Below are 25,783 nucleotides of genomic sequence, written 5' to 3' on the forward strand. Positions count from 1 at the left end.
TTGCTAGATGTACGAAATCATTTTCTACTAAATGTCTTATTAACCCCATTGTCCTTTTATACTGATGTTGCTAATTAACGTTAGGTGATTGCTTGATCCTGAATTTTGCACGGTGTATTTTCGTTTTTACGTCTGTGAAGCATTTTTAAACTTGCAATATGTAAATAAAGTTTATCATCATTATTTTTAATATTATTATAGTCTGAATATAATTTAGAAAACCCTGGGCGTGAACATTATACATTTGAAAAGCATTGATAAATATGTTTGGAAGTGTTCGAAGAGACGCTGAAGGTAACCAGTGGTTTCAGTTCACCCTAAACCCAAACGTTCCCTGGACACTGACGAGGTATGACTTAATGGGTAAATAACTGAATGACTGACACTTCACTAAGAGCAAGTAGTGGATCGCGTAGCGTGATCGTCTTTAGATTTATTACTGTTTTGCTTGACAGAGTTCGAATCCAGGTCACTGAGATCTTTCCATAAATATATTTTCTTCAATGTATTTCTGCATACGTGGCTGTGATGTAGTGCTCACTTATACAATCCTAATCCCCGCATTGGATATGAGATGTGTTTTAGAGATCTCCAGGAATATGTTTGTGAATGTGTGACGAATGTGTCCACAGAGGCAGAAAACAGCTGCTGCGCACGGAAGGGAAACCAGTAGGTTTGAAACCCAGTAGGGACGTAACACCGGCTGACGTGACCGAGGTTGCAAAATCCACGTGGTGTTATCAAAGAGAATAAACTTTACTTTAAGTGTCAATATTTTCTGTCACCTAGAAGCTGAGAGAACAGATCAGAAGAAGAAGAAAAAGATTCATTGAATCAACCGAGTCTCACTTCAAACTACATAGAAACGTTATCAGCCGGAGCGACAACAGTAGTCTCCGTTGTCGCTCGTTCTCCTCTTTTAAAGCAGAAAGTTCCTCCTCGTACTCTGCTATCGTCCTTTAAAACAGACCAAATATCTCTTCAGCAGCCGCAGTTAGTCGCTGGTTGACTAAACATCTCAGCATTTGGACTTTAGACATTTTCACTAAACCACAGAAACGTTTCCTCCAGACAAACTCCGGAAAATATACCGAGAAGGACTGTTGTGCGTTAGTAAAAGGTCCGAGTAGCACCAACAAGCTTGTGAACATTTAGTTCCACATGTAGATTTAAAAAGTATGTGGTAACAGTAACAGTTGTACTTGTATAATTGTCAAGTCAAACAGTGTTTTTCTTTTATGTAAATAGAAGGAATATAAATAACTGAAAAAGATCTAAGTTAATTGTAAAGAAAACAAGAAAAGCAGATTGTAAAGCAGTGGCGGGCCGTGCATTTTATACCTGGGCCTTCACTACTGTCCTGCAGCTGAAATACCACCTTATAACCACATTGTAGCGCAACAGCTGTTATTCATTTTTAAGGCTGTAACTATGTACATCTTCCTATTAAACCGTTCGGTACGAGTCGTCTGAATAATGCTGGAGCATTTAGAAAATGCAAAAGCCTAAATTCAGAAAAAACATAATGTTCTCAGCTGGTCTGGCTGTGGGATCCACAGTCATTCCATAATGACAAACCACGACCCAAAGAGATTAACATAGGATTTTACTTTCACAACTTGATCATTGATCGTACTGCTCTGCAATGTCTTTCCTCGGCTCAGGTTACTCTATCATGGTGCATCTCACTCAGTCAGAATGCATTTTGATTGGCTGAGCTGCATCACGTGATGTGATTCACTACCCATCAGCCTCTGCTGGCTGTCAAGTTTCGTTTCACGATATTCACGTGCTCGCCCACTGACCAATCACAGCACACTCTGTACCTCGCGGGAAAGCTACACACGGACACTGGCGGCATGTAATGCTGACGTCATTATAGGCCGGCGCGCAGGCTCTGATAGTCAAAGAATACGCCCAACATGTCAAACTAAAGATCTGATTGGTTGAACACTATGACAATCAACAATATCGTCCCCATTTACTTTAATCTGCACTGGATGCACCTGAGACTCTGCAGGCCTCGGGCCTCTCTTCTTACCTAGAGACACAGAGGTGAAATCTGATTGGATAAAAGCTCTACTTAAAACAAGCTGCACTGGAAGCAGAGCAACTGAGGAAGACAGTAGCTGTGCAATGAGAAAATGAAATAATGGGAAAAATATTTTTATAAATTATAATACATGTAATGTATTTAAGAAAAATTATTAAATTATAAAATAGATTTTTTATTTTTATTTTTTTTAATATATATAGCTTTGTGATTCTGTTTAGGCCAGCAGAGAAGGCCTTGCAGGCCCTGACGGCCCGCCACTGTTGTAAAGTAATTAATACGGACAATCTGACTTTTCAGAAAAGAAACAGGGCGGAACCAATCTGGCTAGAAATCTAACGTTAGATAAGCAGACACGCAGTGACACGCCGTGTCGCAGTAAATACGGTCCGGAATCGGACAAACACCGCACCAGAAGAGATCGGGTTCGTGTACGTTTTAGTCATCTGTTTTACCGTTCCCAACTCAATTCATCCGCCTACAGCTCCAGAGATCAATCTGAGGGGTCACGAGACCGGTAACATGGCAGCAAAGAAGAAAAGAGAAACAATTAATCTGGTTTGTGTCTGGCCTCACTCAAACAGCAACAGCTAGTGTTCCTCCACAGAGAAAGCAGCCGTGATTTATAGGGACTGGATAAAGATGTGGGGCAGCTCACTGCCTCAGTTCTAAATAACGGTACTTATGACAGCTGTAATTCATGTAATAAACATCCCTCCCTTCTGCCAGTGGGCTTTGAAATGAGATCTGTTTGTGGCAGATTGGGAAACAGGATTGTTCGGTATCACGATGTTCTATCTCCCATTGTTTTTTGGATCATAGCTGGATCTTCTCTCAGTGTCTGTGTGGGTTTGGTGGATTAGAAACTCTAGACTAAGAATGGGTCACAGCTAATAGTTCACTTTAACGTACTTCTTCAGAGAAAAACAAATGCGATGTTTGATTTGAGCCACAAGTGGTCAGTGCTGCCCCATTTTATGCTTCTGATGGAAGGTGCTGTAAATGGACATGGGTTGTTATTGTTTTTTCAGGGTATTTAGGGACTGTTAGTGCAGTTTACATTTTATAATTAAAAATTACACAACTAAGCACAATAGGTTTGTAAAATAAGGATTTTAATTATTACTTAACTATTCAGAGATGCGCACACGCATAAATACAACCATTTGTAGCAAACAGTAGCTGTGATTAATAGTTATTATAATAAAAAACTATATGGGACAGAGTGATGCTGAAAAATGAATACGTGCACAAAAAAATAATGACAACTTAGAAAAAAAAGGAATACAAACAAAACTGATTAGCAAAGATTTGGTTGCTCCATAACTCCTTTATTATAGTTTGACACACGAAGCAAATAGTTTCTTGCGCTCTGTTCAAGTATGCTGTCAGTTTACACAATGTGGCTGTTCAACATGTAGCCTACTGCACCCTCAGAAAACAGAGGACCAGTTTGATAGCACCATTATGAAAGGCACAATAAAATAGGATTCACACACACACATTATTGTACGCAATGTTATTCTTTAAAACAAGGAATAAAACTAAAAAAAGACAAAAAACAACAGTAAGTAGCTAATATCTGCAACTCTGTCTGAATGGGGAGAAATGCTATTCCATGAGCTTCCTCTGAAAAGATATCTGAGCTCTTCTCTTCTTGCCACTGGGTGTGGAAGACTTAAAACATACTTTAGTTACATATAAGCTGAAATATCTTAAAGAACCATTCACTTTTTCAATGTATCGATAATATTTTTATAATTCAAAAAAGAGGAAGAAAAAAAAGCTCTTTGGAGTAAGATCAGAAATGCCTGTGAGCGGGTGTTTGATTGACAGCCGAGCTGACAGGCGTATGGACAAGATCGTCAGACAGCAGTTTGTTAGCAGTGGTACAATGTGCGACAGCTGACTAGCTAATTAGCTATCTACCCTGCAAACTGCCCATGGATGTTTACAGAGAAGTGGTACAGCAGTGGAGGCGGGGCAAGTTGCTCAGTGGGGCATCAAGTAAAAAAAAGTGTGACCTCAGAGTACACAATTCAGATAAATTGCATCCCGGATCTTGGAGCGATCTTCCACATCAATAGGCCCAAAGAGCAAGCGCACTGGCGTTTCCTTTAACCCCGCCTCCCAGCCATCAGTCCAGCCTCGCTCTCGGGCTCATTCACATGAACTGAGGAACTAGAATAAGTCTGGATTTGGCTGTTAGTACATTTTACACCTTTTAGGACCTACTGTTTTAAATAAAGGCTATTCAAGTGTTCATACTGGGAAGTGGATTTACTTCCACTGATTTACAGGCGTCTCTTTTTAAATGTAAGTCTATGGGAAAATGTCTTTTTGGGCCCAATGGCGTCACATGACGGCCCCTGAGGTTGTAATTCCAACGGTTGGCCAATAGGTAAAGTTGCTTCAAAGCCCGCCACTTTTCCTGGGGGCATGAAACTGCTCTCTAGTATATACTGTATATACTGTATATATACAGTATATATATTTAGAGAGAAAATAAATTATAAAACATTTTTATATTTGATTTCAAGACACATTGCGACATTGATGCCCACAAGGGATTGTAGTGCAATTGTGCTTTGAAATGTGACCTAATTTAGACTGTGACTAATTCAGACCTCAGTCTTGTCCAAGAAGTTTTCAGAGCAATTTCAGAGAATATATGCTCCAGTTATTTAAAGAGGGCTTTGGGGCTCTTCAGCATTTGATATTTCAGCCTTGGAGGATTCATTTTTACGACTGAATTGGGCAATTAGCACTTGTAATTTGTGATGAGTGGGCTGTTTGCTTTTTGAGGAGTCGCTTGCTTGTGCCACAGCTTGATTTGCATAAACTCCTCAATGAAGATGCAACACTTCAGCATAAATAACTGACATACAGAATAAATGGTCAGTCCGCCCGTGGAACATGAATCAGTGTATGTGGAGTGTGTAAAAGGCACTTTATGAAACTCTTGAAAAGTGGAAGAATACTGCATTTTTTTCCAAAGACAGACCACAGCTGTTGTTACCGATGATTCCTCACAATCCTCAGGCGACCTGGCGCTGACATCCCACCTCTCCAGGGTGAGCTTTGAACAAAAAGTGTTGCAGCAGGGTTCTGGTAAAGTGCTGCACTTCAAAGACGACACATTCTTGATGACATTCCCCAATGCTGCACTTTGAGTGAAATACCTGCAACTTTCCAGCAGGTTTATTTCATCACTCATTCAAAAAAATAATTCACAGGGCACAAGAAGAGCTTCGTCGTTCTCTTGATCTTAACTCGGGAGGTTGGAAGTGTCCGTAAGGCTGTAGCTGCCTCTGTTTGAGGAAGGGGGGGGGGGTAAAATATTCTTTCATTTGGGAGGTAAAGGAGACTGGAGGGTCGAAGAAAGCAGCTGCCTCATGGATGTCGGAGAACATAAAAAAGATAGTTTATCCGGGGCAGGGCCTGCTGGGGGAATCCACTACGGATGGAGATGTGTAGTGGTTGCTGGGCTGCAGATGGTCCGTCTGCACTGCTTTGTCTTTACCTGTGGGTCACCTGGTTGTTGAGGAGGCCTGGGAACGTCTGTTCTGTTTCAGTGCTTAATGAGCCACCTAGCAGAGACAGAGAGAGTTACCACCTCCACTCTTAGTCCTTGTTTCACATCGGATACGAACAGTTTTAATCACCTCCAGTGATACATGTGGAGGATGTCTGCACTGCTAATTGCTTGGACTAGTCTTCAATTAGCTTAATGAGTGTATGTGATATAAATCAGAAAATCAAGTGAATTTTATACTATCTCGCATATATATATATATATATATATATATATAATACTAGAGCGTAAGTTTAATGGTGACACTCAAGGTCTACTTTATCCAGAGCTTTCAGCTGCATTTCACAGTCTTCACTCACACTAATTCAGGGTTTACTATCTCCTTTCCACCACCTCGTTTCTCTCACATGACCAAACTTTCATACAGGTCATGTGATGACAGCTGAACTGACTCCATGATAACTGAGCAAACTCCCATCTGCTGATGAAGACCATGATATGGGTTTGAGAAGCTTCAGAAAAAGCAAGTGCGTGGACCTTGAGTAAAATGTCTTTTGTCAAATTATATAATTTAAAATAACTTAGTAAAATCAATAGTGATCAGTAACACATGACGTGTGATGAAGTGATTAAATTGGACAGAATAATATTTATTCCTACTGAAAGGAATCATAGCCAAAGCCATGGCATGTATTTTGTGTTTTTAAAACTCAAATGTTATACATTTTATGAATGTAAATTAATTCCACATGACTGTAATGCACCAAAATTGCATTTAGTAACATCAAAATCAATGTAGCTACTACATGTGCTTATCACTGACATGTATGTTACATTCATGATTTAACAGTAGAATATGCATAACAGGTGCACTGTGCAATATCTGGCCACATGCTCAAAACAAATAGGGGGCAGCATTTCACCTCTACTACTGACTCCATATAATCTAAATTTAGGGGAGGACGAACACGCAAAATACGAGACATTTTGTTGTTTCTGCCACTTTGGATTTAATCCAATAACCGAACTATTGAAACGTACACACACGCTGTACTTTCCACGTGATTGACCAGCTCTCGGAGCATCTCTATTTCTAAGTCCTCTCAGGTTGGACTGAGGACAGTGACTCATCACCTCTTGGGGCACAAGTGGTGTAACAAGACGGGACGGGCCTGGGCTAGCTGGTTATCATGGTCAGTTCATTAATATCTCTGCAACACAAAACATAGATGTCTTTGACACACTGTAACCTCTTCACGTCCTGTTGATAATGTTTTGAATGTTTTAAATTTTAATTCTGGCCAGATCTTATACATTGCACCTTTAAATTCTTTGATCATCAACATTTCATAGATCCATGAAATACATCTACTATCCATAGTAGATGTTACGGATATTTATCAAAATAACTGAGAGGTCTTACCATTATGGCAGCTGTACATCCACACACGATGGCCATCATATCGACATCTGCATTTCATGATGTTGTTGGTGTAGTCTGACTCTGGTACCTCATAGTTTGGATTAATTACTATCTGTGAGAGAAAGAACATGTATGGGATTCCTGTGAGAGGCCAGTGCTGTAAATAATTTCACTCTTGATTTGGATAAAAAGATCAATGGTACATGGGAAACATTACCTGGAAAATGTAATCTCCAGGTTTGAGTTCAGTTATGTCGATCCACTGGCAGTCGATGTCGTGCCTGTAGGTATCCCAGCAGCCCACAGTGATACCCTGCTCTCCAAAGTTAGCACACTCATACCTCTTTTCAATACCTGTAACAAGACATTACAAAATGAAGAAAATGTTGGCAAATAAACCCTCTGAGAATCATTTAAAAATGCCAAAGCAGCATGGATTTATTTTTTCTGGCCACTTGTGGGCAGTAAAACAAGCAGTAAACACAGCATTGACTTATCATATTATGAAGTTGTTATAATGAAAGGGTTAGCGTACAGTTGCCCATTTAGACACCCTGCAGACACAACTCCAACATTAGCATTTATCTGTAATCGTGTTTCTGACCAACTGATGAGTTTAAGTTCAATAGTCTCTCCTTTTAGCTCTGATTTGGTCTCCACCAGCTTCTGAGAGAAATATTCATCTTTTTAGCTGTTAAATGCTCCCCTATGCTGACCCGCTAGACATAGGTAAACAAAGCAGTGCATTTAGTAGCTGTCTGTCTGCTGTTTGGTGCTGGGTTTATCTGAACTGTTTTGCTGAAAAACGAGGTTGAGGAGAGCAGTGGACCAAAGAGTGAACCAAAACAGTAAAGCTGCTCGCCGTAAAACCAAAACCATGAACGCGAAATGCTAAAAAGCTTTCTAGATCTGAGGGCAACTACAGACCAGGGTGATCGTTTTCTACAAGTGATCCCTTTCACATTACACTTAGTCATTTAATTGATTCTTAAAATTAACAGAATTATTGCCAATTGGTGCCAAATTTGAAGAACTTCCAGTCACTTTACATCACAAGAATGGGTCAGATGTTAGATCATAGCGACCTTGACCTTTGACCACTCAAATCTGATCAGTTTATCCTTGAGTCAAAGTGGACGTTTGTGCCGAATTTGAAGAAAGTTCCCTCCAGGTGTTCCTGAGATATCGCGTTCACGATAATCGGATGGACGATCCGAAAAACATGATGGTTCGAGCCACGACTGTCGTCCTCGCATGCATAAATACATAGGTGCAGCTTTGGCGGCTGTGGATCAATGTTAGACCAAGTTGTCCTCCAATCAGAAGATCGGCGGTTCGATACCCGGCTTCTCCAGTCTGTGTCGATGTGTCCTTGGGCAAGACAGGCTGTGCCATCAGTGTGTGAATGGTTAACTAGTGTTGATGGAAGGTGGCACCTTCCATCAGAGCTGAATGAATGTACCATAAATGTACCATTTACTTTAAAAGCCCATTATTGACCGTGAAAAGGGGGTTTGTCAGCCACATTTCTGAAAAATTAAAGCATATTCACATCTTGAAATAAAAATATCAAAATAGGGATGTCTCTTTTGGTCCTCACCTTCATCACACTCTGAGTCCTCCAGGCAAAAACTTGCTTTGTGTCCTTCTGCCACTTTGGTTCCATTGAGGGTGAACAGGTCATAGAGTGTAAACACCTCCATGCTGTGATAATGCCTACACACACAGACAGAAATATAGTTTTACAGACCCAGTAAGGCTCAAAATGCTACAAGTACAAGAATGGTACTTCTTGTTGTCAACAGCGGTCAAACTATCATTACCGCCTTATGGTTGTATGCCTTCACCAAACAGTCAAGTTGCAGTTTACATCCATGTCGATCCAAAATGTTATCACTTCAGAATTTTATCCTATTAGACATTTGTGTGAAATTGTCACAATTAGCATATCAAGTGAGTTGTGACCAATGTGTTATGTGAGGTCACAGCGACCTTGACCTTTGACCACCAAATTCTAATCAGTCCATCCTTCAGACCAGGTGGACGTTTGTACCAAAAAAAAAGCGTTCCTGAGATATCGTGTTCACGAGAATGTACCCGACGGTCTGACAACCTGAAATCTGTCGCCAGCACGGAGCCAAAAAAAGAAAATTACAACTTGCCATCTGCAATCCATTTCTTTTAAATGGTCTGATACGCTACGTCAAGTTCTGCCACTCAAAGGTGCCAAAGGTTTGACATGTGGAAAGCTGGTAGCTGTGTGAAGCTGCCAACAGTTCCTCCAGCCAACAGTCACCACAAAAATGTGGGACTTTTTGTACAGAAGCTATAGCTTACAGCACTCGTCCAATTACAGGGCAGCAGAACGTATGGAAGGGAAAAAAACTGCTCGAGAAACTAGATCGGGGCCGAATCATTTCTCTCTCTCTGAATGAAGTCTAATTTGAGACATCATTTCTGAATCATTCAAATGTCCTCCTCTGCTATGTGGTTTACAAATAACTTTATGCTTGTGTTTTATAATTAAGATGCAATTTATATGCTCCTGGAATATAGACTGGTTACAGTTGCTTCCACTAATTATATTGTATGATAAATGTCACATGCATTTCAGTGGGATCATTGTTCTGTAAGGAAGTAAGGATTCCACTAGTGCACTATAGGATTTTATCAAGTCACTCCAAGTATGATATAAACATTTAGTTAATATTCCACCAAACCACCAGATTTTCTTCTTGTGAGGGGAGAAAAAGATTCTGAAACAGAATTTCTTTGAGCTGGACTGCAGCTTATTGAAGAAAAGAATCTGGGAAATACACCTATTTGCTTTCTTTCTGCGAGTTGGATAAAAATATCACTATCCATCTTAAGGCTGTGTGTTAAGTACAGAGATGGAGCCAGGAGGTGATTAGCCTAGCTTAGCATAAAGACTGCAAGCTAGGGGAAATTGCTAGCCTGGCTACTTAAAAGGTTAAAGTTAAGAAATACTTCTACCGACACCTCTATAGTTCAACGATTAACATTTAGTTTCTTGTTTGTTTGATCCGTAAACTAACAGAACATTTAAAAATAACATTGGTGCTTTAGTTACATGCTGCAAATATTCCTGTTGAACAACACCCGGCACTTCTGGGTCACTGGGACCAGCTGTTGTTTGTCAAGAAAAAGTTCCAGGATGTAACTCCCTCTAAAGCTGTCATTTATGCATTTCTGTTCATGTACTGATTAAACTAACAAGGTATAACGTGTTATATCCGCCGTATTTTGTAACTTTGGAGACAGCCAGGACCTTTATGCTAAGCTATGCTAATCGCCTACCGGATCCAGCTCTGTATAGATTCATCATCCCATTCTCGGGCAGAAAACAAAGACACCTATTGCCATTACCATATTTCCCAAAATGTTGAACTATTCCTGAAGCAAAGTGAAGACTATTCGGAGGTTTAACAGAATGAAACAGACAATTTCAATACCTTGCATTAGCGAACAAGTGGTTTGTCTCTGGTGTCCAGTAAATTAGTAAAAGCGTGCTACTGTGGAATCATCATCTGATGAATTCAGGGAAGAAATCCAAGGACATAAAAGATAGTCCTTTGAAACTGACCTGTGACAGTCGTGCCACACCCAGGAATGTCTGCCAGCTTTGGGCCGGAAGTCAGAGTGGCCGTTGTTGTGGATCTGGGAGGAGAAGCGAAGCAGGCGGCGGTAGGTGTTGGCCGGCGCCTGGCTGGAGGTGGAGGAGAGACAGTTCTCCTCGTACGCACACTGCAGCATGAACATGGGCCTGTCCTCCATGTAGGTGGTCTGCTCCACCACCTGAGGGTTCAACACCAGGTCAGGAGCCGCTGTGGACGGGCGGATGAAAGAGAAACCACAGAGAAGCAGACGGAGACAAAACATAAATAGACACATTGAGAAAAAGGCAAAAAGAAACGGAAAAGCTCCGGCACGTAATGTAAATGAGTTGTTTCTGTGTCAAACTGCAGAGCCCTCTGGAGATTCCTGAGGGATATTTGAGTTTCAGTTATGCAAACATTTCTCCCAGGTAGAGCTTCTCCAGAGGCAGAAATCATTTTATTTTCTGAATTAAAACTCAATGTGAAGAGCAAAAGAGTCAAAGCTGTTTAGTGTGAGCTGACAAATTGAATGGCAAAGGCTCTAGTTGAAATATACTTCAACGTGGAAATGTCTTTTATTCTTTCTTTCTTTTCTGTACTCTTTCATTCATGACCCTACAAACTGCAGGATCATGAATAGTAAATGGACTTGTACTTGTATAGCGCTTTTCTATTCTTCCGACCACTCAAAGAGCTTCAACACTACTTGTCATCATTCACCCATTCATACACTGATGACAGGGTCTACCATGCAAGGTGCCACCTGCCCATCAGGATTCTAACTAACCATTCACACCTATTCATACACTCCACTGAGCCACAGTTGCCCCTCGAGGGGCAGGAGACAAATATGACTGATTTCTGGCCACGTTTTCTGAGTTACCTCTCAAAAGCATTCACCACCAACCATTGTATTCATTTGGGATTCTTACTCTCAGAGCAGGAAACTCCGGCGCCGTTGCGTCCGCCTCCTTTAGCGCAGCTGAGGTGAGCCCCGTGGTGCAGGCAGTGGGACAGAGACATCTCCGTACCAGAGCAGCGAACGCCACTCATTACCACAGAGTCGGCACTCACCTCTCCCGGCCAATACCAAGTCTCCTGTTGAGAGAACAGGACACATGGTTCACAGTTGACAGGGGGGGGGGCATCTATATGTCATCCACTTCTGGTACAATACACTTTGATTGATCATGTACTTGTAGAACTGGTTCAAATGAAAGCCCTTCAGCTAAATTGTAATGCAACTTTCCATCCATCACTGATCCCAGCTCAGCAAAACCTTTTTCGTTTGTTAGAAGTCAACACTAATGGAGGTTTTAACTCAGTTTGCAAAAGCCTGCAGTGAAACCTTCTTTAAGCACCATGCATATTTATTCGCTATTTCTCCAGCAGTGTTGGCAGAAATATTTCAATATAAGTAGTAATTCTTTCATCTAAAATTACACCATTATAAGTGAAAAGTCCTGCGTTTAAAATTTGACTCCAGCAAAAGAACAGAGGTATTATCGGCATAATTCATATCACAAATCACAAATTTGCCTCAGAGGGCTTTAAAACCTGTACAACATGCGACTTCCTGTGTCCGTGGACCCTCAGTAACAAAGGTAAATGTCCTCATCACACTAAACCTTGAGGGTCACTTTTGGAAGTTTATAGATTAAACTTTTGAGTTTAATCTATAGCAACACATCATTTGGGGGGGGGGGGGGGGTTAAGGGCTCTGCCATTTTAAAGGAGCCAGACACAGACTTTAAATAACATTTATTCAACCATTATTTTGACAGGGGGCCATACTGAGACCAAGGTTACTATTTACTTTTGAAGAAGACATAAATATGTATTTAAATTTACAATATTAACTGTTATGTTCCTAAAATAATAATAATCAGTTTGTTTGTTTCTCCCTGATTACATTAATGACATAACTAATAATGTTTTAAGAAGAAATAACATTTTGCTTTATTCTTGGAGTCCAAGGGCTGCCAGACAGTTGTCTCTCTATGTTCAATACGTGGATGAGTGTTCAGTAAACTACTTGAGTAAATGTAGACAGTTAATTTAGTAGTACATCACAAATCTCCAATGTCACCAGTTTGGCTCTTACTGAAGAGTAAACGATGGTCCATATTCTGCTTTAAACAAAACGAATGGAAGAAAGAAAACGTCGCGGACATGTTAATAATAACGGATTTCAAGAAACTGTTTCATTTCTGGGTCGTGACCGAAAGGACAAGGTCGCGGCTACAAGCGGCCGAAATGAGTTTCCTCCGTAGGGTGGCCGGGCTCAGCCTTAGAGATAGGGTAAGGAGCTCGGTCATCAGGAGGGAACTTGGAGTCGAGCCGCAACTCCTTCGCGTCGAAAGGAGTCAGCTGAGGTGGTTCGGGCATCTAATTAGGATGCCTCCTGGACGCCTCCCACTGGAGGTTTTCCAGGCACGTCCAACTGGGAAGAGACCCCGGGGAAGACCCAGAACACGCTGGAGAGATTACATCTCCCACCTGGCCTGGGAACGCCTCGGGATCCCCCAGAACGAGCTGGAACATGTTGCCGGTGAGAGGGAGGTCTGGGTCAGCCTGCTTGGCCTGCTGCCACCGCGACCCGACCCCGGATAAGCGGTGGAAAATGGATGGATGGATGGATGTTTCATTTCAGAAATATGAGAACAACTGAAACACATATGGCTTGATCCCTCACTGTCATGCAGTACCAGTGTATTTCCACCACTACTTTACAAAGAAGATGAGTTTTGAAATACCATAGATGCCAAAACTAACCGCAGAGCTGTCTGATACCAAGACACGCTCACTGTAGCCCCACTGAACATTCAGTGTAATGATGCCAGGGAACTATTCGGTCCTCGTTTTGAGGCAACCAATAGACATGTTCACAGTAATACCATGAATCATTGTGAAGAAAAGCCAATATTCTACATTGACCACTAGAGGGCACACCCTATCCTTTTATATCCTCACTGCATTGATATATACAGTATATATATATATAATGGTACTGTTTTGTTGTTTGTTTTTTTACAAAGTGCAACTTGAGCTGCAAAGGCCTGAGCTACGTGATGAATATAATCATTTGTGCTGCCAGAGAAAGAAATGAGCCGTAACCACCATAACAAAGTAAATGCACCCCAATTACAAGAGACAGTCCTTCTCACTTCTGCCTCAAAGGTAAACCTGACATCCTATAATCATACAGAAACCATTATTTTACAATTTCCCCTCCTAAAACTCTGCAAACACTTTCAAAGTAAGACTGACAAACGATTTTAGTGTACTTTTACAAAGCACAGAAACATTTTCACAACAGAACAAAGATCAGCCACCATAAAAATGACCATCATTAAGGTCATTTCCATTTCGTTTTCAACAGAAATGAGCTTCAAATCAGGACACAATTCAATTGCAAAAGGGCTTTGAACAGATATGTAGCTATATAAATCATGTGCAATCATTGGATTAAGTTCACAACAGTCATTGGAAAGTAAATCAATAATTGATTAGCTTTCAATAAAGACGTGTTTTAACGAAATCAACAGCTGCTCATACACTTAATATAACTAACTAAACTCAATTAACTGTCTCTATTTTCACTATTGTTAAAAGTTATTTCAGTGATTTGTGAGAAAGTGTGTAAACAGCAATACATTGATCATGACGTTGGAGATCTAGATGTAGCAAAAGAAAAGTACTAATTTGACATAATAATCAGGGTTAAACTGGAAGATCCTGTGTTCAGATTTGTGCTCTTGGTTTGATCGACTGGAAGATCATCCAACACAATATACACCATTTGTTGGTTTTATTCTTTTCAGATATTTACTTTAAGGTTGTGACATTTAAACTGAAGGGGGGAAAAATACTGTTTCTTTCAGAACAAACGCAAACAGACCGATTCTGACCCCATGGCTGCTGCGTACCTGGAAAGCGCTGCTGGCGAAGCCCAGGCCCAGCTGCCTGCAGACCACCATGGCCTCCATGGTTCCCCAGCTGTCACTGCACACCGTCCCCCACACCAGAGAACCGTTCCTCTCCACCAGCACCTCCACGCGGCCCTCATAGGGGTTACGGCCTCCGCTCAGACGCAGCTACATGGGCACAAAAAAACACAACCGAGGGGCCGACTTAGAGGCTGAACCCACACTGTTGTGTGAATAAGTGATGTTTGACTGTTGAGGAAACATTTAATGCAACCAATGATTCTACGGTTTTGGAAAGGTAATATATGCACAATCGGTATAACAAATAATACTACTACTTATGACTTGGAGCACTACGGATGAAGAAAATTACCTAAAACTAGAATTACCGCCTCTCCAGCCTCTCCAGGTAAGCCTCCGCCAACCAATCAAGTGTCCATGTCAGTCCAAAATGTCATCGCTTTATCATTTCATCCTTTTAGACATTCATGTGATAATTAGCATATGAATTCTCGAGTTTTGACCTTTGACAACCGAATTCTAATCCGTTCATCCTTGAGTCCAATTGGACGGTTGCATCAGATGTAATGAAGTTCCCGTCAGGCGTTCCTGAGGTATCGAGTTAACGACAATGGGACGGACAGACAACCGGAAAACATGACGGCGCACCGGCATGACAAATGCAGATATGCAGTGAGAAACTGTGAAATAGTTGAAGCTCAACAGTCCATTGATGATTGTGATATGTAAAAATATGATGTGCAAAATAAACTCACATATGTTAACATCTGCAAGTCATCTATATTCATAAAAGACTTGGAAAGACTAATCCAGCCTCCCGTTAACTTATAATTGGTTCAAACTAAACAATCGCGTTTCTATGTTGCTGTAGTATCTCTTGAGGCTCACCGACTGCTGGAAGCCCATAGCAGGAACATTACATCTGACGGCTGCATCCTCCTCATGGCTGCAACCGAGAGCCTCCTTGTTGAAGAAACACTCTGTGATGGACTTCTCAAATCCAGAGCACTCCACCTCGTTCATATGGACCGGGCCCATACCTGGAACACACAGACAGGAGGAACCGTTTTGAAACCGTTTCCCACTGAAACTGGGAGAGAACAACAAACGGTTATTATGGCCGAGACATGTCTGTGTTGTGTCTTGATTTCATGTCAATTCACCATTTCCATTTTTAAATAATGCGCTGGTTTAAGTTCAAAACATTTAAAGCAATAGTTCAACATTTTTATTAGCTTAGCTTAGCATAAAAGCTGGAAGCAGCAAATAGAAAATGTCCAGCCTGCTAATATTCCGTGTACAAACATGAGAGTGATGTTGCTCTCATCAAGCGTATTTCCCCAAATTCCTTTAAAAAGGTAAACTAATCAGGATAACAAAAATAGTTATGAAGTTTATAGCCAATTTTGGCAATTAAGGGAAGGGTAAAGTAAAATAGCAATAACAGTAGAATGTAAATGAAGAGAGAAGCTGATACATACTGTACATTAGAACAATAAGTCAGTTACTAAGAGAGCCCCACAAGTACTACAGCAGCAGATGAGTACACATTCAAAACAGCTCCGATAAATGCTTCATATCTACTGTGTGCTAATAAGATATTTCATGTTATTATTTCCATTTGAGTTTTGTTTTTCTCCATGGAAGGAGAGCCACTGATGAGAAATCATGATGGAAAATGATTTTGGGAAAAGGAACCCTCTGTTTCAACATTTTCCACGTCTAATGTTACTGGAATGTACTGCCTGTCCTGCATTTTTGAAAAAGGAAACACCTACATGTTTTTTTTCATAGTATATCCTGGAGCTAAAGCTAAGGCTTTAAAACACTGTATAGCACAGGGTGGATATCTGCTGAGTGTGTAATTTAGAAGTGTGTCAGTGGCACATTGTTATTGGGTGGGGGGGGGGGGGGGGGGGGGGGCTGGTCCCAACTTCCAAACCTGCTGTAAAACTCTCCATGCAGCCGGTGTTAGCACCCTGCAGGTGCCGTCTGGAAAGAGACCATAAAGTGAGACTGCTCGAGTGAAGGCCTCCATTAGGAGGGAGGAAACACGAGTGGTATACTTAATCACTGCTGAAACGTACAAGACCCAAAATGTGAAAAAACAGACTTATCCTAGTTTCTTATCATATTATTCTTTTTTAATTTATCTACAAGCACAGATTTCATACTGAAGCAGGGTGGAAAAGGGAGGGATCTATATGTAGTCACAGTATACGTCTCTGTTAGCTTACAATGTAGTGCTAAAGCTGCAAAAACATTATTTCATTATAAGATTTATTTGACTCCGAATCCGGCCCGCCACGTCATTTTATGTGGCCCGCGAATCCGCCAGTAAAATTTTTTTTTACAGTAAAAAAAAAAAGTATAGCAGTCATAGAAGCAGCTCTTTGGCTAGTTGCTGTACACTTGACATGGAAATGTATTGTGAGTACATTGAAGACTACTTTAAACGTGGCTTTACAACACATGAAGTACTTCACGTGGGATTGTGCAAACGCACCCTTGAAAGGATTTTAAGCTTTGAACAAAGTTATTGTAATAACTTGTGTTTGATATTTGTCTTTGCTATTTTCTTTAGTTTGATCTTTGATAGAGTAATGTGGGTTTCTTAACCCTAAATTAAAAGGATTTAAGTTATAATAACAGAAATGTGCTTAAATATATTTTTACATTTATATAACTGCATGTACAATATTTTTACCCTTGAATAAACAATAATCAAATGCAGAGACAGTTATTTACCAATATGTTAGGAGTAGTTACATTTACACAGTCTTACGTTTACAACTGGCCCTTTGAGGGAAACCGTGATGCTGATGTGGCCCAGAGTGAAAATGAGTTAAAGTTCTGGTACAGACACTGTTCACCATAGGGTCTGTTCACAGTCCAGCTGAGCTATAGGCTCGCCTTATCACTTATTTTCCTCGCCGAGTTAATTCCAAGTTGAATACACGTGAATCTCAATATATCCTTCCAGAAAGATATCTGAGTTCATAGCAGCTCAGAGACGGATTCTCGTCCTCACAGACCTGCTCAATGTAACTAATCCTGTTCCAGCGAGCTCAATCACTTTCGCCATCAGGTCTGTGAGTTCATGATACTCTGCTCAGCAGCATGCAGGGGTGATAGGAGGAGGATCGCTTAAAGGATAGAATTACTGCCTGAAATGTTTGGGATATGTGGGGTTTGCCACACAGTCATAACCTTCCATTCCGTGCCATGAAGGAAATATACGTGCACAGTTGTTCCAACAATAAAGACAGTCATTCTGAGCTCATTGGCATGGGACGGTTTAGGGCGACTGTGTACTTATTCCAGGCTGTTGCTGCTCACAATCTACTTTTTTATGCTTTTCCCTTTATGCAGCAGTCTAGCTTACATTAGGCATATTCTAATGCTGTAGTTTCAGTCAAAAAGCCCCTTTCCATTTCTCCTTTCCTTATGTTTTGCCCGTAAATCTGAATGTGCAGCAAGGAGAGGCTGGAAAATGAGTCTTTTCATGAACTTTTTCAGCACAAATAACAGTAAGAATGTAAAACCGGTATACCTTGTCCCAGGCGACCTCCGGACAGAGACTCTATGGCCGTACCGAAGCCCAGCTCTCGACACACCACGGTGGCAGACTGCAAGTTCCAGTTATCATCACATATGGTGCCCCACTCTCCATTTTTCAACACCTCCACTCGACCCTCACCTACGATGGCCCCACCACGAAGACGAACCAACGGTTGCTGAAGAAGAAAAACACAGAACATCACTGTAAAAGCTGAAATGTTCAAATTGTAAAACCACATATATATTTTTTTTATTCTGGTTCTTTCAAAGAGATCAGCCTCAAGTGGAAGTTTGGAACCTCAACTTGCTGAGGCAGCAGACTGGGTGGCTTCATGTTTATAGAACGTGCTATAAATGCGGTTCTCCCATTAACTGTTTAGACAAACTGGAAGTGTTTAGTTTTACAAGTAAACACATTAGTCCGAGTTTAATCTGACACAAAGTAAAGTCTGAATGTTTTCGCGTCGAAAGGAGTCAGCTGAGGTGGTTCGGGCATCTAATTAGGATGCCTCCTGGACGCCTCCCACTGGAGGTTTTCCAGGCACGTCCAACTAGGAAGAGACCCCGGGGAAGACCCAGAACACGCTGGAGGGATTACATCTCCCAGCTGGCCTGGGAACGCCTCGGGATCCCCCAGAATGAGCTGGAACATGTTGCCGGTGAGAGGGAAGTCTGGGTCAGCCTGCTTGGCCTGTTGCCACCGCGACCCGACCCCGGATAAGCGGAGGAAAATGGATGGATGGATGGATGGTGTGCGCTCTGTAATAAAATCCTCCACCTACTGGCATTAACAATCAAATCAATGTAAAGAATTCATCATCCTTAAATGTGCTACATTAATCCAATAAATATCAATTGTCATGTTTTGACCAAAAATGTCCAAATATGTCTGATTCCAACTTTTCAAATTTGATGTTAGTCTGGCTTTCATAAAACAATCATTATTATTGAATGTAACATATTGTTGTGGAAAACAAGGAAGACAAATCACCGTTGTAATGAGCATCTTTTACTACTTTATTACTTAAAGTTTCACATATTTTGCATTTCCTTGGCAACCAGCTCAAGTCCTGAAGTTATTAAGTCCATTTTGAACAAATCGTCCATCCTCGCATCTCCTCTCGTCCTGACTGGTGCGATATTCCTGATTAAATCAAAGTCTTAACCCTGTTGCTGGCTTTGCTAAATCTCTGGCTTTATGTTAAGGATTCTTGTTTAGGATTGAAATCAAAATCCTTCTAATTAAGTCTTCCACCTATCCCAGTCGGGATGGGAACCAGTTCCACATTCTCTGATCCATCGGAATTGATCGCAGAGTCGATAATGGCATAGGTATCAATAAAACCATATCAATTCCCAACCCAATCCATAAAGTGAGACGCTGAGCACCAAGAGGCCCAATAGGTGTACCAGGACCTCAGGTCTTCTGGTTGTGCACTGGTCAAAGTTTGTGGTAGCTGAGCTTTTAATGTGTTCGCATCCGTTTTACAAATGCAATTCATAAGCAGTGTTCACATTGCAAATTACATTTTTCTCAAAAGCCTTTTTATGCTTCCTTGCCGCAATTAAAAGAATTATGGACAGGTCAACAGATTCTGAAAATAATCTTTAGTTGTCCCACAAATAAATGTTTATAAACTTAATGAACACGAAAGGAAAATACATAAAAAACATTATATATGAAGACTCAGCAAAGTAAATGTAATGCAAGAATTAAGAAGAACTAAGAAACAGGAGATGAGGGAATGATTAAAAGACAAATAGATATGATACAATGTGACTTATATACCCTGGTCCACATATCATGCCTACTAACACATTCCAGCTACAAAATCATCTGAACCTTCAATCATTTCACATATTAGAATACAGTTTTTATTTCATTCCTGGAGTGATGTTTGATTTATGTTTCTGTTTATGACTTCAAACACATATCGACTAAAATAGTTCTATTTGTTAAAATATATCTTTTTTATATGATTCCTGAAGCAATATTTCACAAAAGAATCGATGTCATCATTGAGGCCGGGGTATTTCCTTGCTTTCAGTTGTATAATTGCCGCACGTTGGAGAAGTCCTTTTAGGTAAATATCTGGTTTTAGAATAAAATTCCGTTTCGTCAGACCTGTTGACTGTGTTGGAAGATTTCGAATGTGACGTCAGGCACGCCGCTCCCAGCCCGGCACTCAGCTGTGGAACGTGACAGAGAGCAGGCAAGCTCAAACCTCACATTGGAATGTGGATGGAGTCACACACACAGAAATCTTGTCAACTTAGAAGGTTCTTATTTGAAAGTTGCTGCGATTGTTTACAGACTAAGTGAGTTTTACATCCACTGAAACCGTAAGAAAAAAGAACGCCTATTTTTTATCTGCAAAGGGCACGAGTAAGAAAGAAATCCCTCTTTTACCCACTGGGGAGGTCAAAGGTCAGAATCAGGAAGACAACAGCACCTGTGGAACCAGTAGGATGTCAAGTGAAGACTTACTAACAGTATGTGCCAATGAAAAGTTTCTTTAACACAAAATCAAAACCTATACAGCTTTGGGTTTGTGTTTGATGTCATGATGGCACAGACATCAGTCCACTCAAGTGTGATGGGGTTCCAAACTTTCTGGGGCTATTGTCATGTTGCAGCAGCTAAAAAGAACTATCAAAAGTGCTGCCAAAAAGTCGGAAGCACAATATTTGTTTCAAATATCAAGCTTCCTCTTATCTTGTAATGAGGTTTTCTTGTCCGCAACATCACCAACCTCCCGAGACCAAACTGTTACCTAATGCACACCTGATGAACAGCTGCAAATTAAATTATGAGGAAGAAAGGCTGAAAATATTATCATAAGATAATGTCTGACAAAGGCATCTGACTGAAAAGCCGTGCCTCTAATAAACTCAGTGCACAAACGTGTGTGGTTGTCCACACACTCCTGGCCACATAGTGTATTAATTTAAATGTAAAAATAGCAGACACTGGCAACTGGCACAGCACCTATACAAATAACTGAATTCATGAACCCAATCTGAGCTATAAACTATGTTTTGGAGGGCTTGATTGCACCATATCTTGATTTTCCAGATTTTTTTTTTTGGTGAGGAAATCAAAAAGCAGCAGCTTTTTAAGTGTAAATGTGTAAAAACTGCAGTAATGATGCGGCTTTTCTGACTCCGGACACTAGTTTCATGCTCATTAACATTTGAGAAGAGTAAAAGTTAGCTCACACTGGCGTTGCTTTCTGGAGAAACATGTTTTTCCTTGCCCTGTGCCAAGAATTTCACTACATCGTGTCATCTTTGAAACCCCAAGATGACGATAATTCATTTTGATGGGAACGAATTGTCCACATCAGCTCCAGCTGCAGCACACGAAGTGACCGGGAATAGCAAAGGCCAGCGTTGGCCTTTACATAGTCAGTGAACTGAGCTGAACCAGTGCAGCTATTTCTAAAAACAGCTTTGTTTACCACTTCAGTTTGTTGACACTGTCCATAGACATCACTCATTTCATTTGCCACTGACAGAAGACAGTAAGAACTTACTGTGACAGTGGCTCATTATACATGGACAAATATCTTTTCATAAATGAGTGTACTGAAAGTTCAAATATTTTTTATGTCTGAGCAAGAACTGGAAAAGCAAGTAGATCTTTAAGACTGTGGACTTGCTTGTGTAAAACAACAACATCTCAATAGCGTGGTATTTTAGATGAACGTAAGAATGGACCTTACCTCTTGTCTGAAGGCCTTCCTGAATCCCGTCATGGGCGTCGGGGCAAAGTCTTTGCCGGGCACGCAGCTCACCACCACAGGCAACCCTTCAGGACAGGTCTCATTGGACTTCATTGATGTAACCTGGCCCAGTTTACAGCTGGACAAATGGGCTTCATTGCCAGTGCAGTTCACAGCGTAGTCCCAGTACGTGGGCTTTCTCCGGCGAGCAAACATCCTGGACAGACGGAGAAGGAAAGGAGGTTAAACAAATCTTTCAGCGTTTTTTATTTTCAACTGGGTATATCAAACACATAAACAGGTATTTTTATTTTAATGAGACAACTACCATTAGAAACAGCTAGAAATTAAAGCTGCACTCATCAATATTTTTCATATGACAATGGGCTAATGACCATAATGTAATGTGTGAGATGTTGCTAGTAGTAATAAATCCACGGAAAAATGATCACTCGACTCTGAGTCTTTAAGTATCTATAAGTTCAACTCATCCTCGCTTTCAGCTGCAGCAGGCAGCTCCTTTGGCAAAAAAAAGCTGATTCACAAGATAGCTGCTAGCTTGTGAACAAAGGACAGCGTTGCTTAAGAGCCAGATATTACCTTCAGGCGTTGGTGGAGACCAAAAACTGAGCGAAAAGAGAGTGAATATTGCACTTTTGTCTGCGAGATGTGTAAATAATCAACTGTTTTGCTAACACGTTAGCATAGTGATTCGTAAGGTACCTTGTCAATGAAGTGTGTGATGTTTACCTATTCATGCAGTTCTGCGACCAAGTGGCAAAATACACATGATGGTTTATGTCGGCACTCTTTTCTCAATTCACCTGCAGTTGAAATTCTAGTCTACTGTTCGGAACATTGAGTTAAATTATGAAACTCATCACAATGCTTTCTCTTGACGCCACAAAACTAGACAAGGGCAATGCTATTAGCACATTGTATAATTAACACCAAATGTGAAAGGTTAGTTAACAGCTGGAGAGTTCACACTCTTCCATATGAACTTGAACAATCTGGGGTTAATGACACTCTTTCAGGCCTGGTGGGGTGCTAATCTCTTCCTCCCCACTTATTAGTGAGCCAAAATGATGTATTTAATGAGGATCATTGGCAGAGCGGCACGTCCTATCCTTGTATCTTATGTCTGAGGTGTGCATGAAAAAAAATTGATTAAAATAGGCCGAGCTGCATTTGTTTTTCATGTGGGAGCTGGCCACATGAAGCTACAGACTGTAAGCTATCCAAAACTAATGCTCTCAAATGCAATTCAACCACAGCTGTGATGCATATCAGTGCTGTTCAAATTGAGCGATGATTGAATAAACTTTTGGTCCTGAGGCTGTGAAAGTTGACTTCTCACCAAAATCTCAACCCAAGCTTAAAATATTTTTCCACATTCATAGTCAAAGTTTTTCAATACTTTGATAAATGTAACTAACTGTATAGCTGCAGTTAATGGTAATGCACAACAATGTGGGCCTTTAAATGCAGAATAACTCCATTGATATTAAATATCAATATATTTGTAAAGTTTACTCAACCATGAAAACGGTTGTTTAATGACTTCTGTGGCTCTGAAAGAGCTCGAGTGACACCACCTGAGTCAGCTCGGCTTGGGGCTTGAGACTGAAAATCTATAACAGAAAGTCTCGGCATGGATTGTGAAAGATAGGAATATTTACCAGGCAGGGTAAAGTTTGTCAAATGACTCCATACCATTGCATATGGGAAGTGTAGCAGTGTTTTGGAGCTTTACCCATATTAAGTGCAAGGGTAAAACAGCGGTATCTAATTTTCAGTAATACGTTGTGCAAGGGATTACAACTTGAAATACAGCAATCGAATGAATATGAATTCCAGCAGTGATTCATTATGTTAACGTGTTGGAGGTTGTCTTACTGGGAATTTTATCGCACACTAAAAGGCTGGCCGATGCTTTGCAGACGCTGATACCTAGCAGGCTAAATATCTGGGTCTGTCGGGGGAGCTAAAACCAATGAGGAGCACAAGACACGGGTTGAAGGGGGAGGGGCTTGTAACTGGGTGCAATGGGTTGCATTTGCACCACAGTTGTTGTTGTTGCATCAAAAGGAAAATAGTTGAGTAGTAAAGACGTGTGGAAAAAGGCTATTTTGTGAACACGTGTGCCAGCGGTAATATCAACAAGCATGAAACTGATCATTTACAATTTAGAAAACTCTACAGCGCACACACATTACAAGGGCCCACTTCTTGTTCACGTCTTTATTTAGACATTTGAATTTAAATCTGGCATTCTCAAAGTGACCCTGGATAAAGCCACACAGGAGCATCGGCACAGGAACCGAATCAGGATGACGTTACTGCTGTTTCAAGCGACTGAAAAAGCAGATGTTTCACGGGGCTGAAGCGGGAGTAGGCTGACACGTAGATGGGAAAATAGGGAGCTGCTGTGCTCTGCTGTGGTTACCTAACGCGGAGGAAACTTCCAGCAGTAAATTCAAGGATAACTTGAGTGTTGGGTGTGTTATGGTAAGCCGTGATTAACCTGTGGCCGCTTGGCTGCAAGCTTCCTCGTGTAAGCAAGATTTAGATCCCTAGGTAGTCGCTCACACATCACTACAGCTTCGTGGAATGCACTAATGTTGAATATGCAAGAGTCAGGTTGAGTTTCAATGTGCTGTATTAAGGCTTGTGATGTAACATTTGATCCACACATTGGAACATGTAGAAATTGGAGTTACTTCAATGTGTTCTAACTCTTTAACAATGACTTCTGGTGGTAGTGTTCTTGAATGACAACAATTGGACAATGTTTCATCATTAGTTTTTACAAATTGATCACACTGTTGGACTGCTAGAAGGTATGGAGACTGATCCCTAGGACAGGCTGTTAACTAAGGGTGGATTGCGAAATGTACAAAGCAGGTACCCACCCCAGGTTCCCCAGACATCCGACCCCAAATGCACGCAAAAGTCCTAAATCAGTGATACTAAACCTACGTCCCACGGACAAAATCTGGTTCGCAATAGGGTGCAGAATGTCCAAATTGGTAATGAAAATATTTTTTGTTTTACTATTAATGTAAGTAAGGTGTCAGAGTGAATAAAAAAAGAATTAATAGACAGTTTATGAAAGAAAAATATATATTTTATTAATATTATTAATGTATGTTTATTATCTGGCCCCTGGCTGTTACTTTGCAACAGTGGCCCTCAAAAGTTGAGTATCCCTGCCCCTAAATCCTCCTCTGCTCCAGGGCCACACCTACAGTAGTGGAGTACTCACTTGTAAACTCTGGCGTTGTACTTCCTCTCCCCGGGGAAGCCAAACATGCCGCAGATGACTCTGCTGTTATGCTGCGTCCACTCTGTGTTACAGATCTGCTTCCATTTACCGCCATCCTTGACCTCCACGTAGCCTTCTGTCACAGGGATCCGCTTACGGTAGGACGACAGGATGGCTCGTATGCGCGCGTCCTCCACTTGAATATCAAGGTTCTGTGGACAAAAATAAAATGAGCAAGAAACTTGCTTTAATCACAGACATAAACATATAAAACCCTTTTTTTCTAACGACAAATTATTTCTGTTGTTCTTACTGACATGTTATTTGTCAAAGTATGTACAGTGTTTATGTGTAATCCAATAACAAACACGCTTTGGTCCATTTCTGTATAATACATGTTCATTTATGTCAATTTAAGAGCCACGAAGTGTTATGTGTTTTCATTTTCTGGCTAGACAGACCTCTGTGATCTGATGTGATACAAACAGGCTATACATCTGTCTAGAAACAGCATTTCCTGACTCTGAACCCCAGGTCCACACTGCAACCACAGCCGCTCAGCCCCGTGAGCGCTGCTTGCAAATCTTCTCCAGATTGCTCAAACATTTTTACGGCGGAGAAAAAAATGAACAAACTCAGCATTGTGAGTAT

General features: G+C 40.9%; 1 protein-coding gene across 2 annotated transcripts in view; it reads right to left on the reverse strand.

Moving 5' to 3' along the window:
• Positions 1–3,363: 3,363 nt before the first annotated feature.
• The window catches only part of loxl2b (lysyl oxidase-like 2b), a 43,467-nt gene continuing 21,047 nt past the window's right edge, over positions 3,364–25,783 (reverse strand). For both annotated transcript variants that reach the window (XM_076099399.1, XM_076099400.1), the window contains exons 4-14: positions 25,133–25,344; positions 21,865–22,081; positions 18,132–18,315; positions 15,467–15,618; positions 14,558–14,725; positions 11,561–11,726; positions 10,616–10,856; positions 8,612–8,727; positions 7,229–7,365; positions 7,012–7,123; positions 3,364–5,643 (exon numbers count right to left, since the gene is read on the reverse strand). In XM_076099399.1, coding sequence (XP_075955514.1) covers positions 5,573–5,643; positions 7,012–7,123; positions 7,229–7,365; positions 8,612–8,727; positions 10,616–10,856; positions 11,561–11,726; positions 14,558–14,725; positions 15,467–15,618; positions 18,132–18,315; positions 21,865–22,081; positions 25,133–25,344 — 1,776 coding nt within the window. In that variant the 3' untranslated portion in view covers positions 3,364–5,572. The remainder of the gene's footprint in view (positions 5,644–7,011; positions 7,124–7,228; positions 7,366–8,611; positions 8,728–10,615; positions 10,857–11,560; positions 11,727–14,557; positions 14,726–15,466; positions 15,619–18,131; positions 18,316–21,864; positions 22,082–25,132; positions 25,345–25,783) is intronic.

Source organism: Anarhichas minor, unplaced genomic scaffold (genome assembly GCF_050575085.1).
Source record: "Anarhichas minor isolate MPS153535 unplaced genomic scaffold, ASM5057508v1 ptg000025l, whole genome shotgun sequence".
Taxonomy (NCBI): Eukaryota; Metazoa; Chordata; class Actinopteri; order Perciformes; family Anarhichadidae; genus Anarhichas; species Anarhichas minor.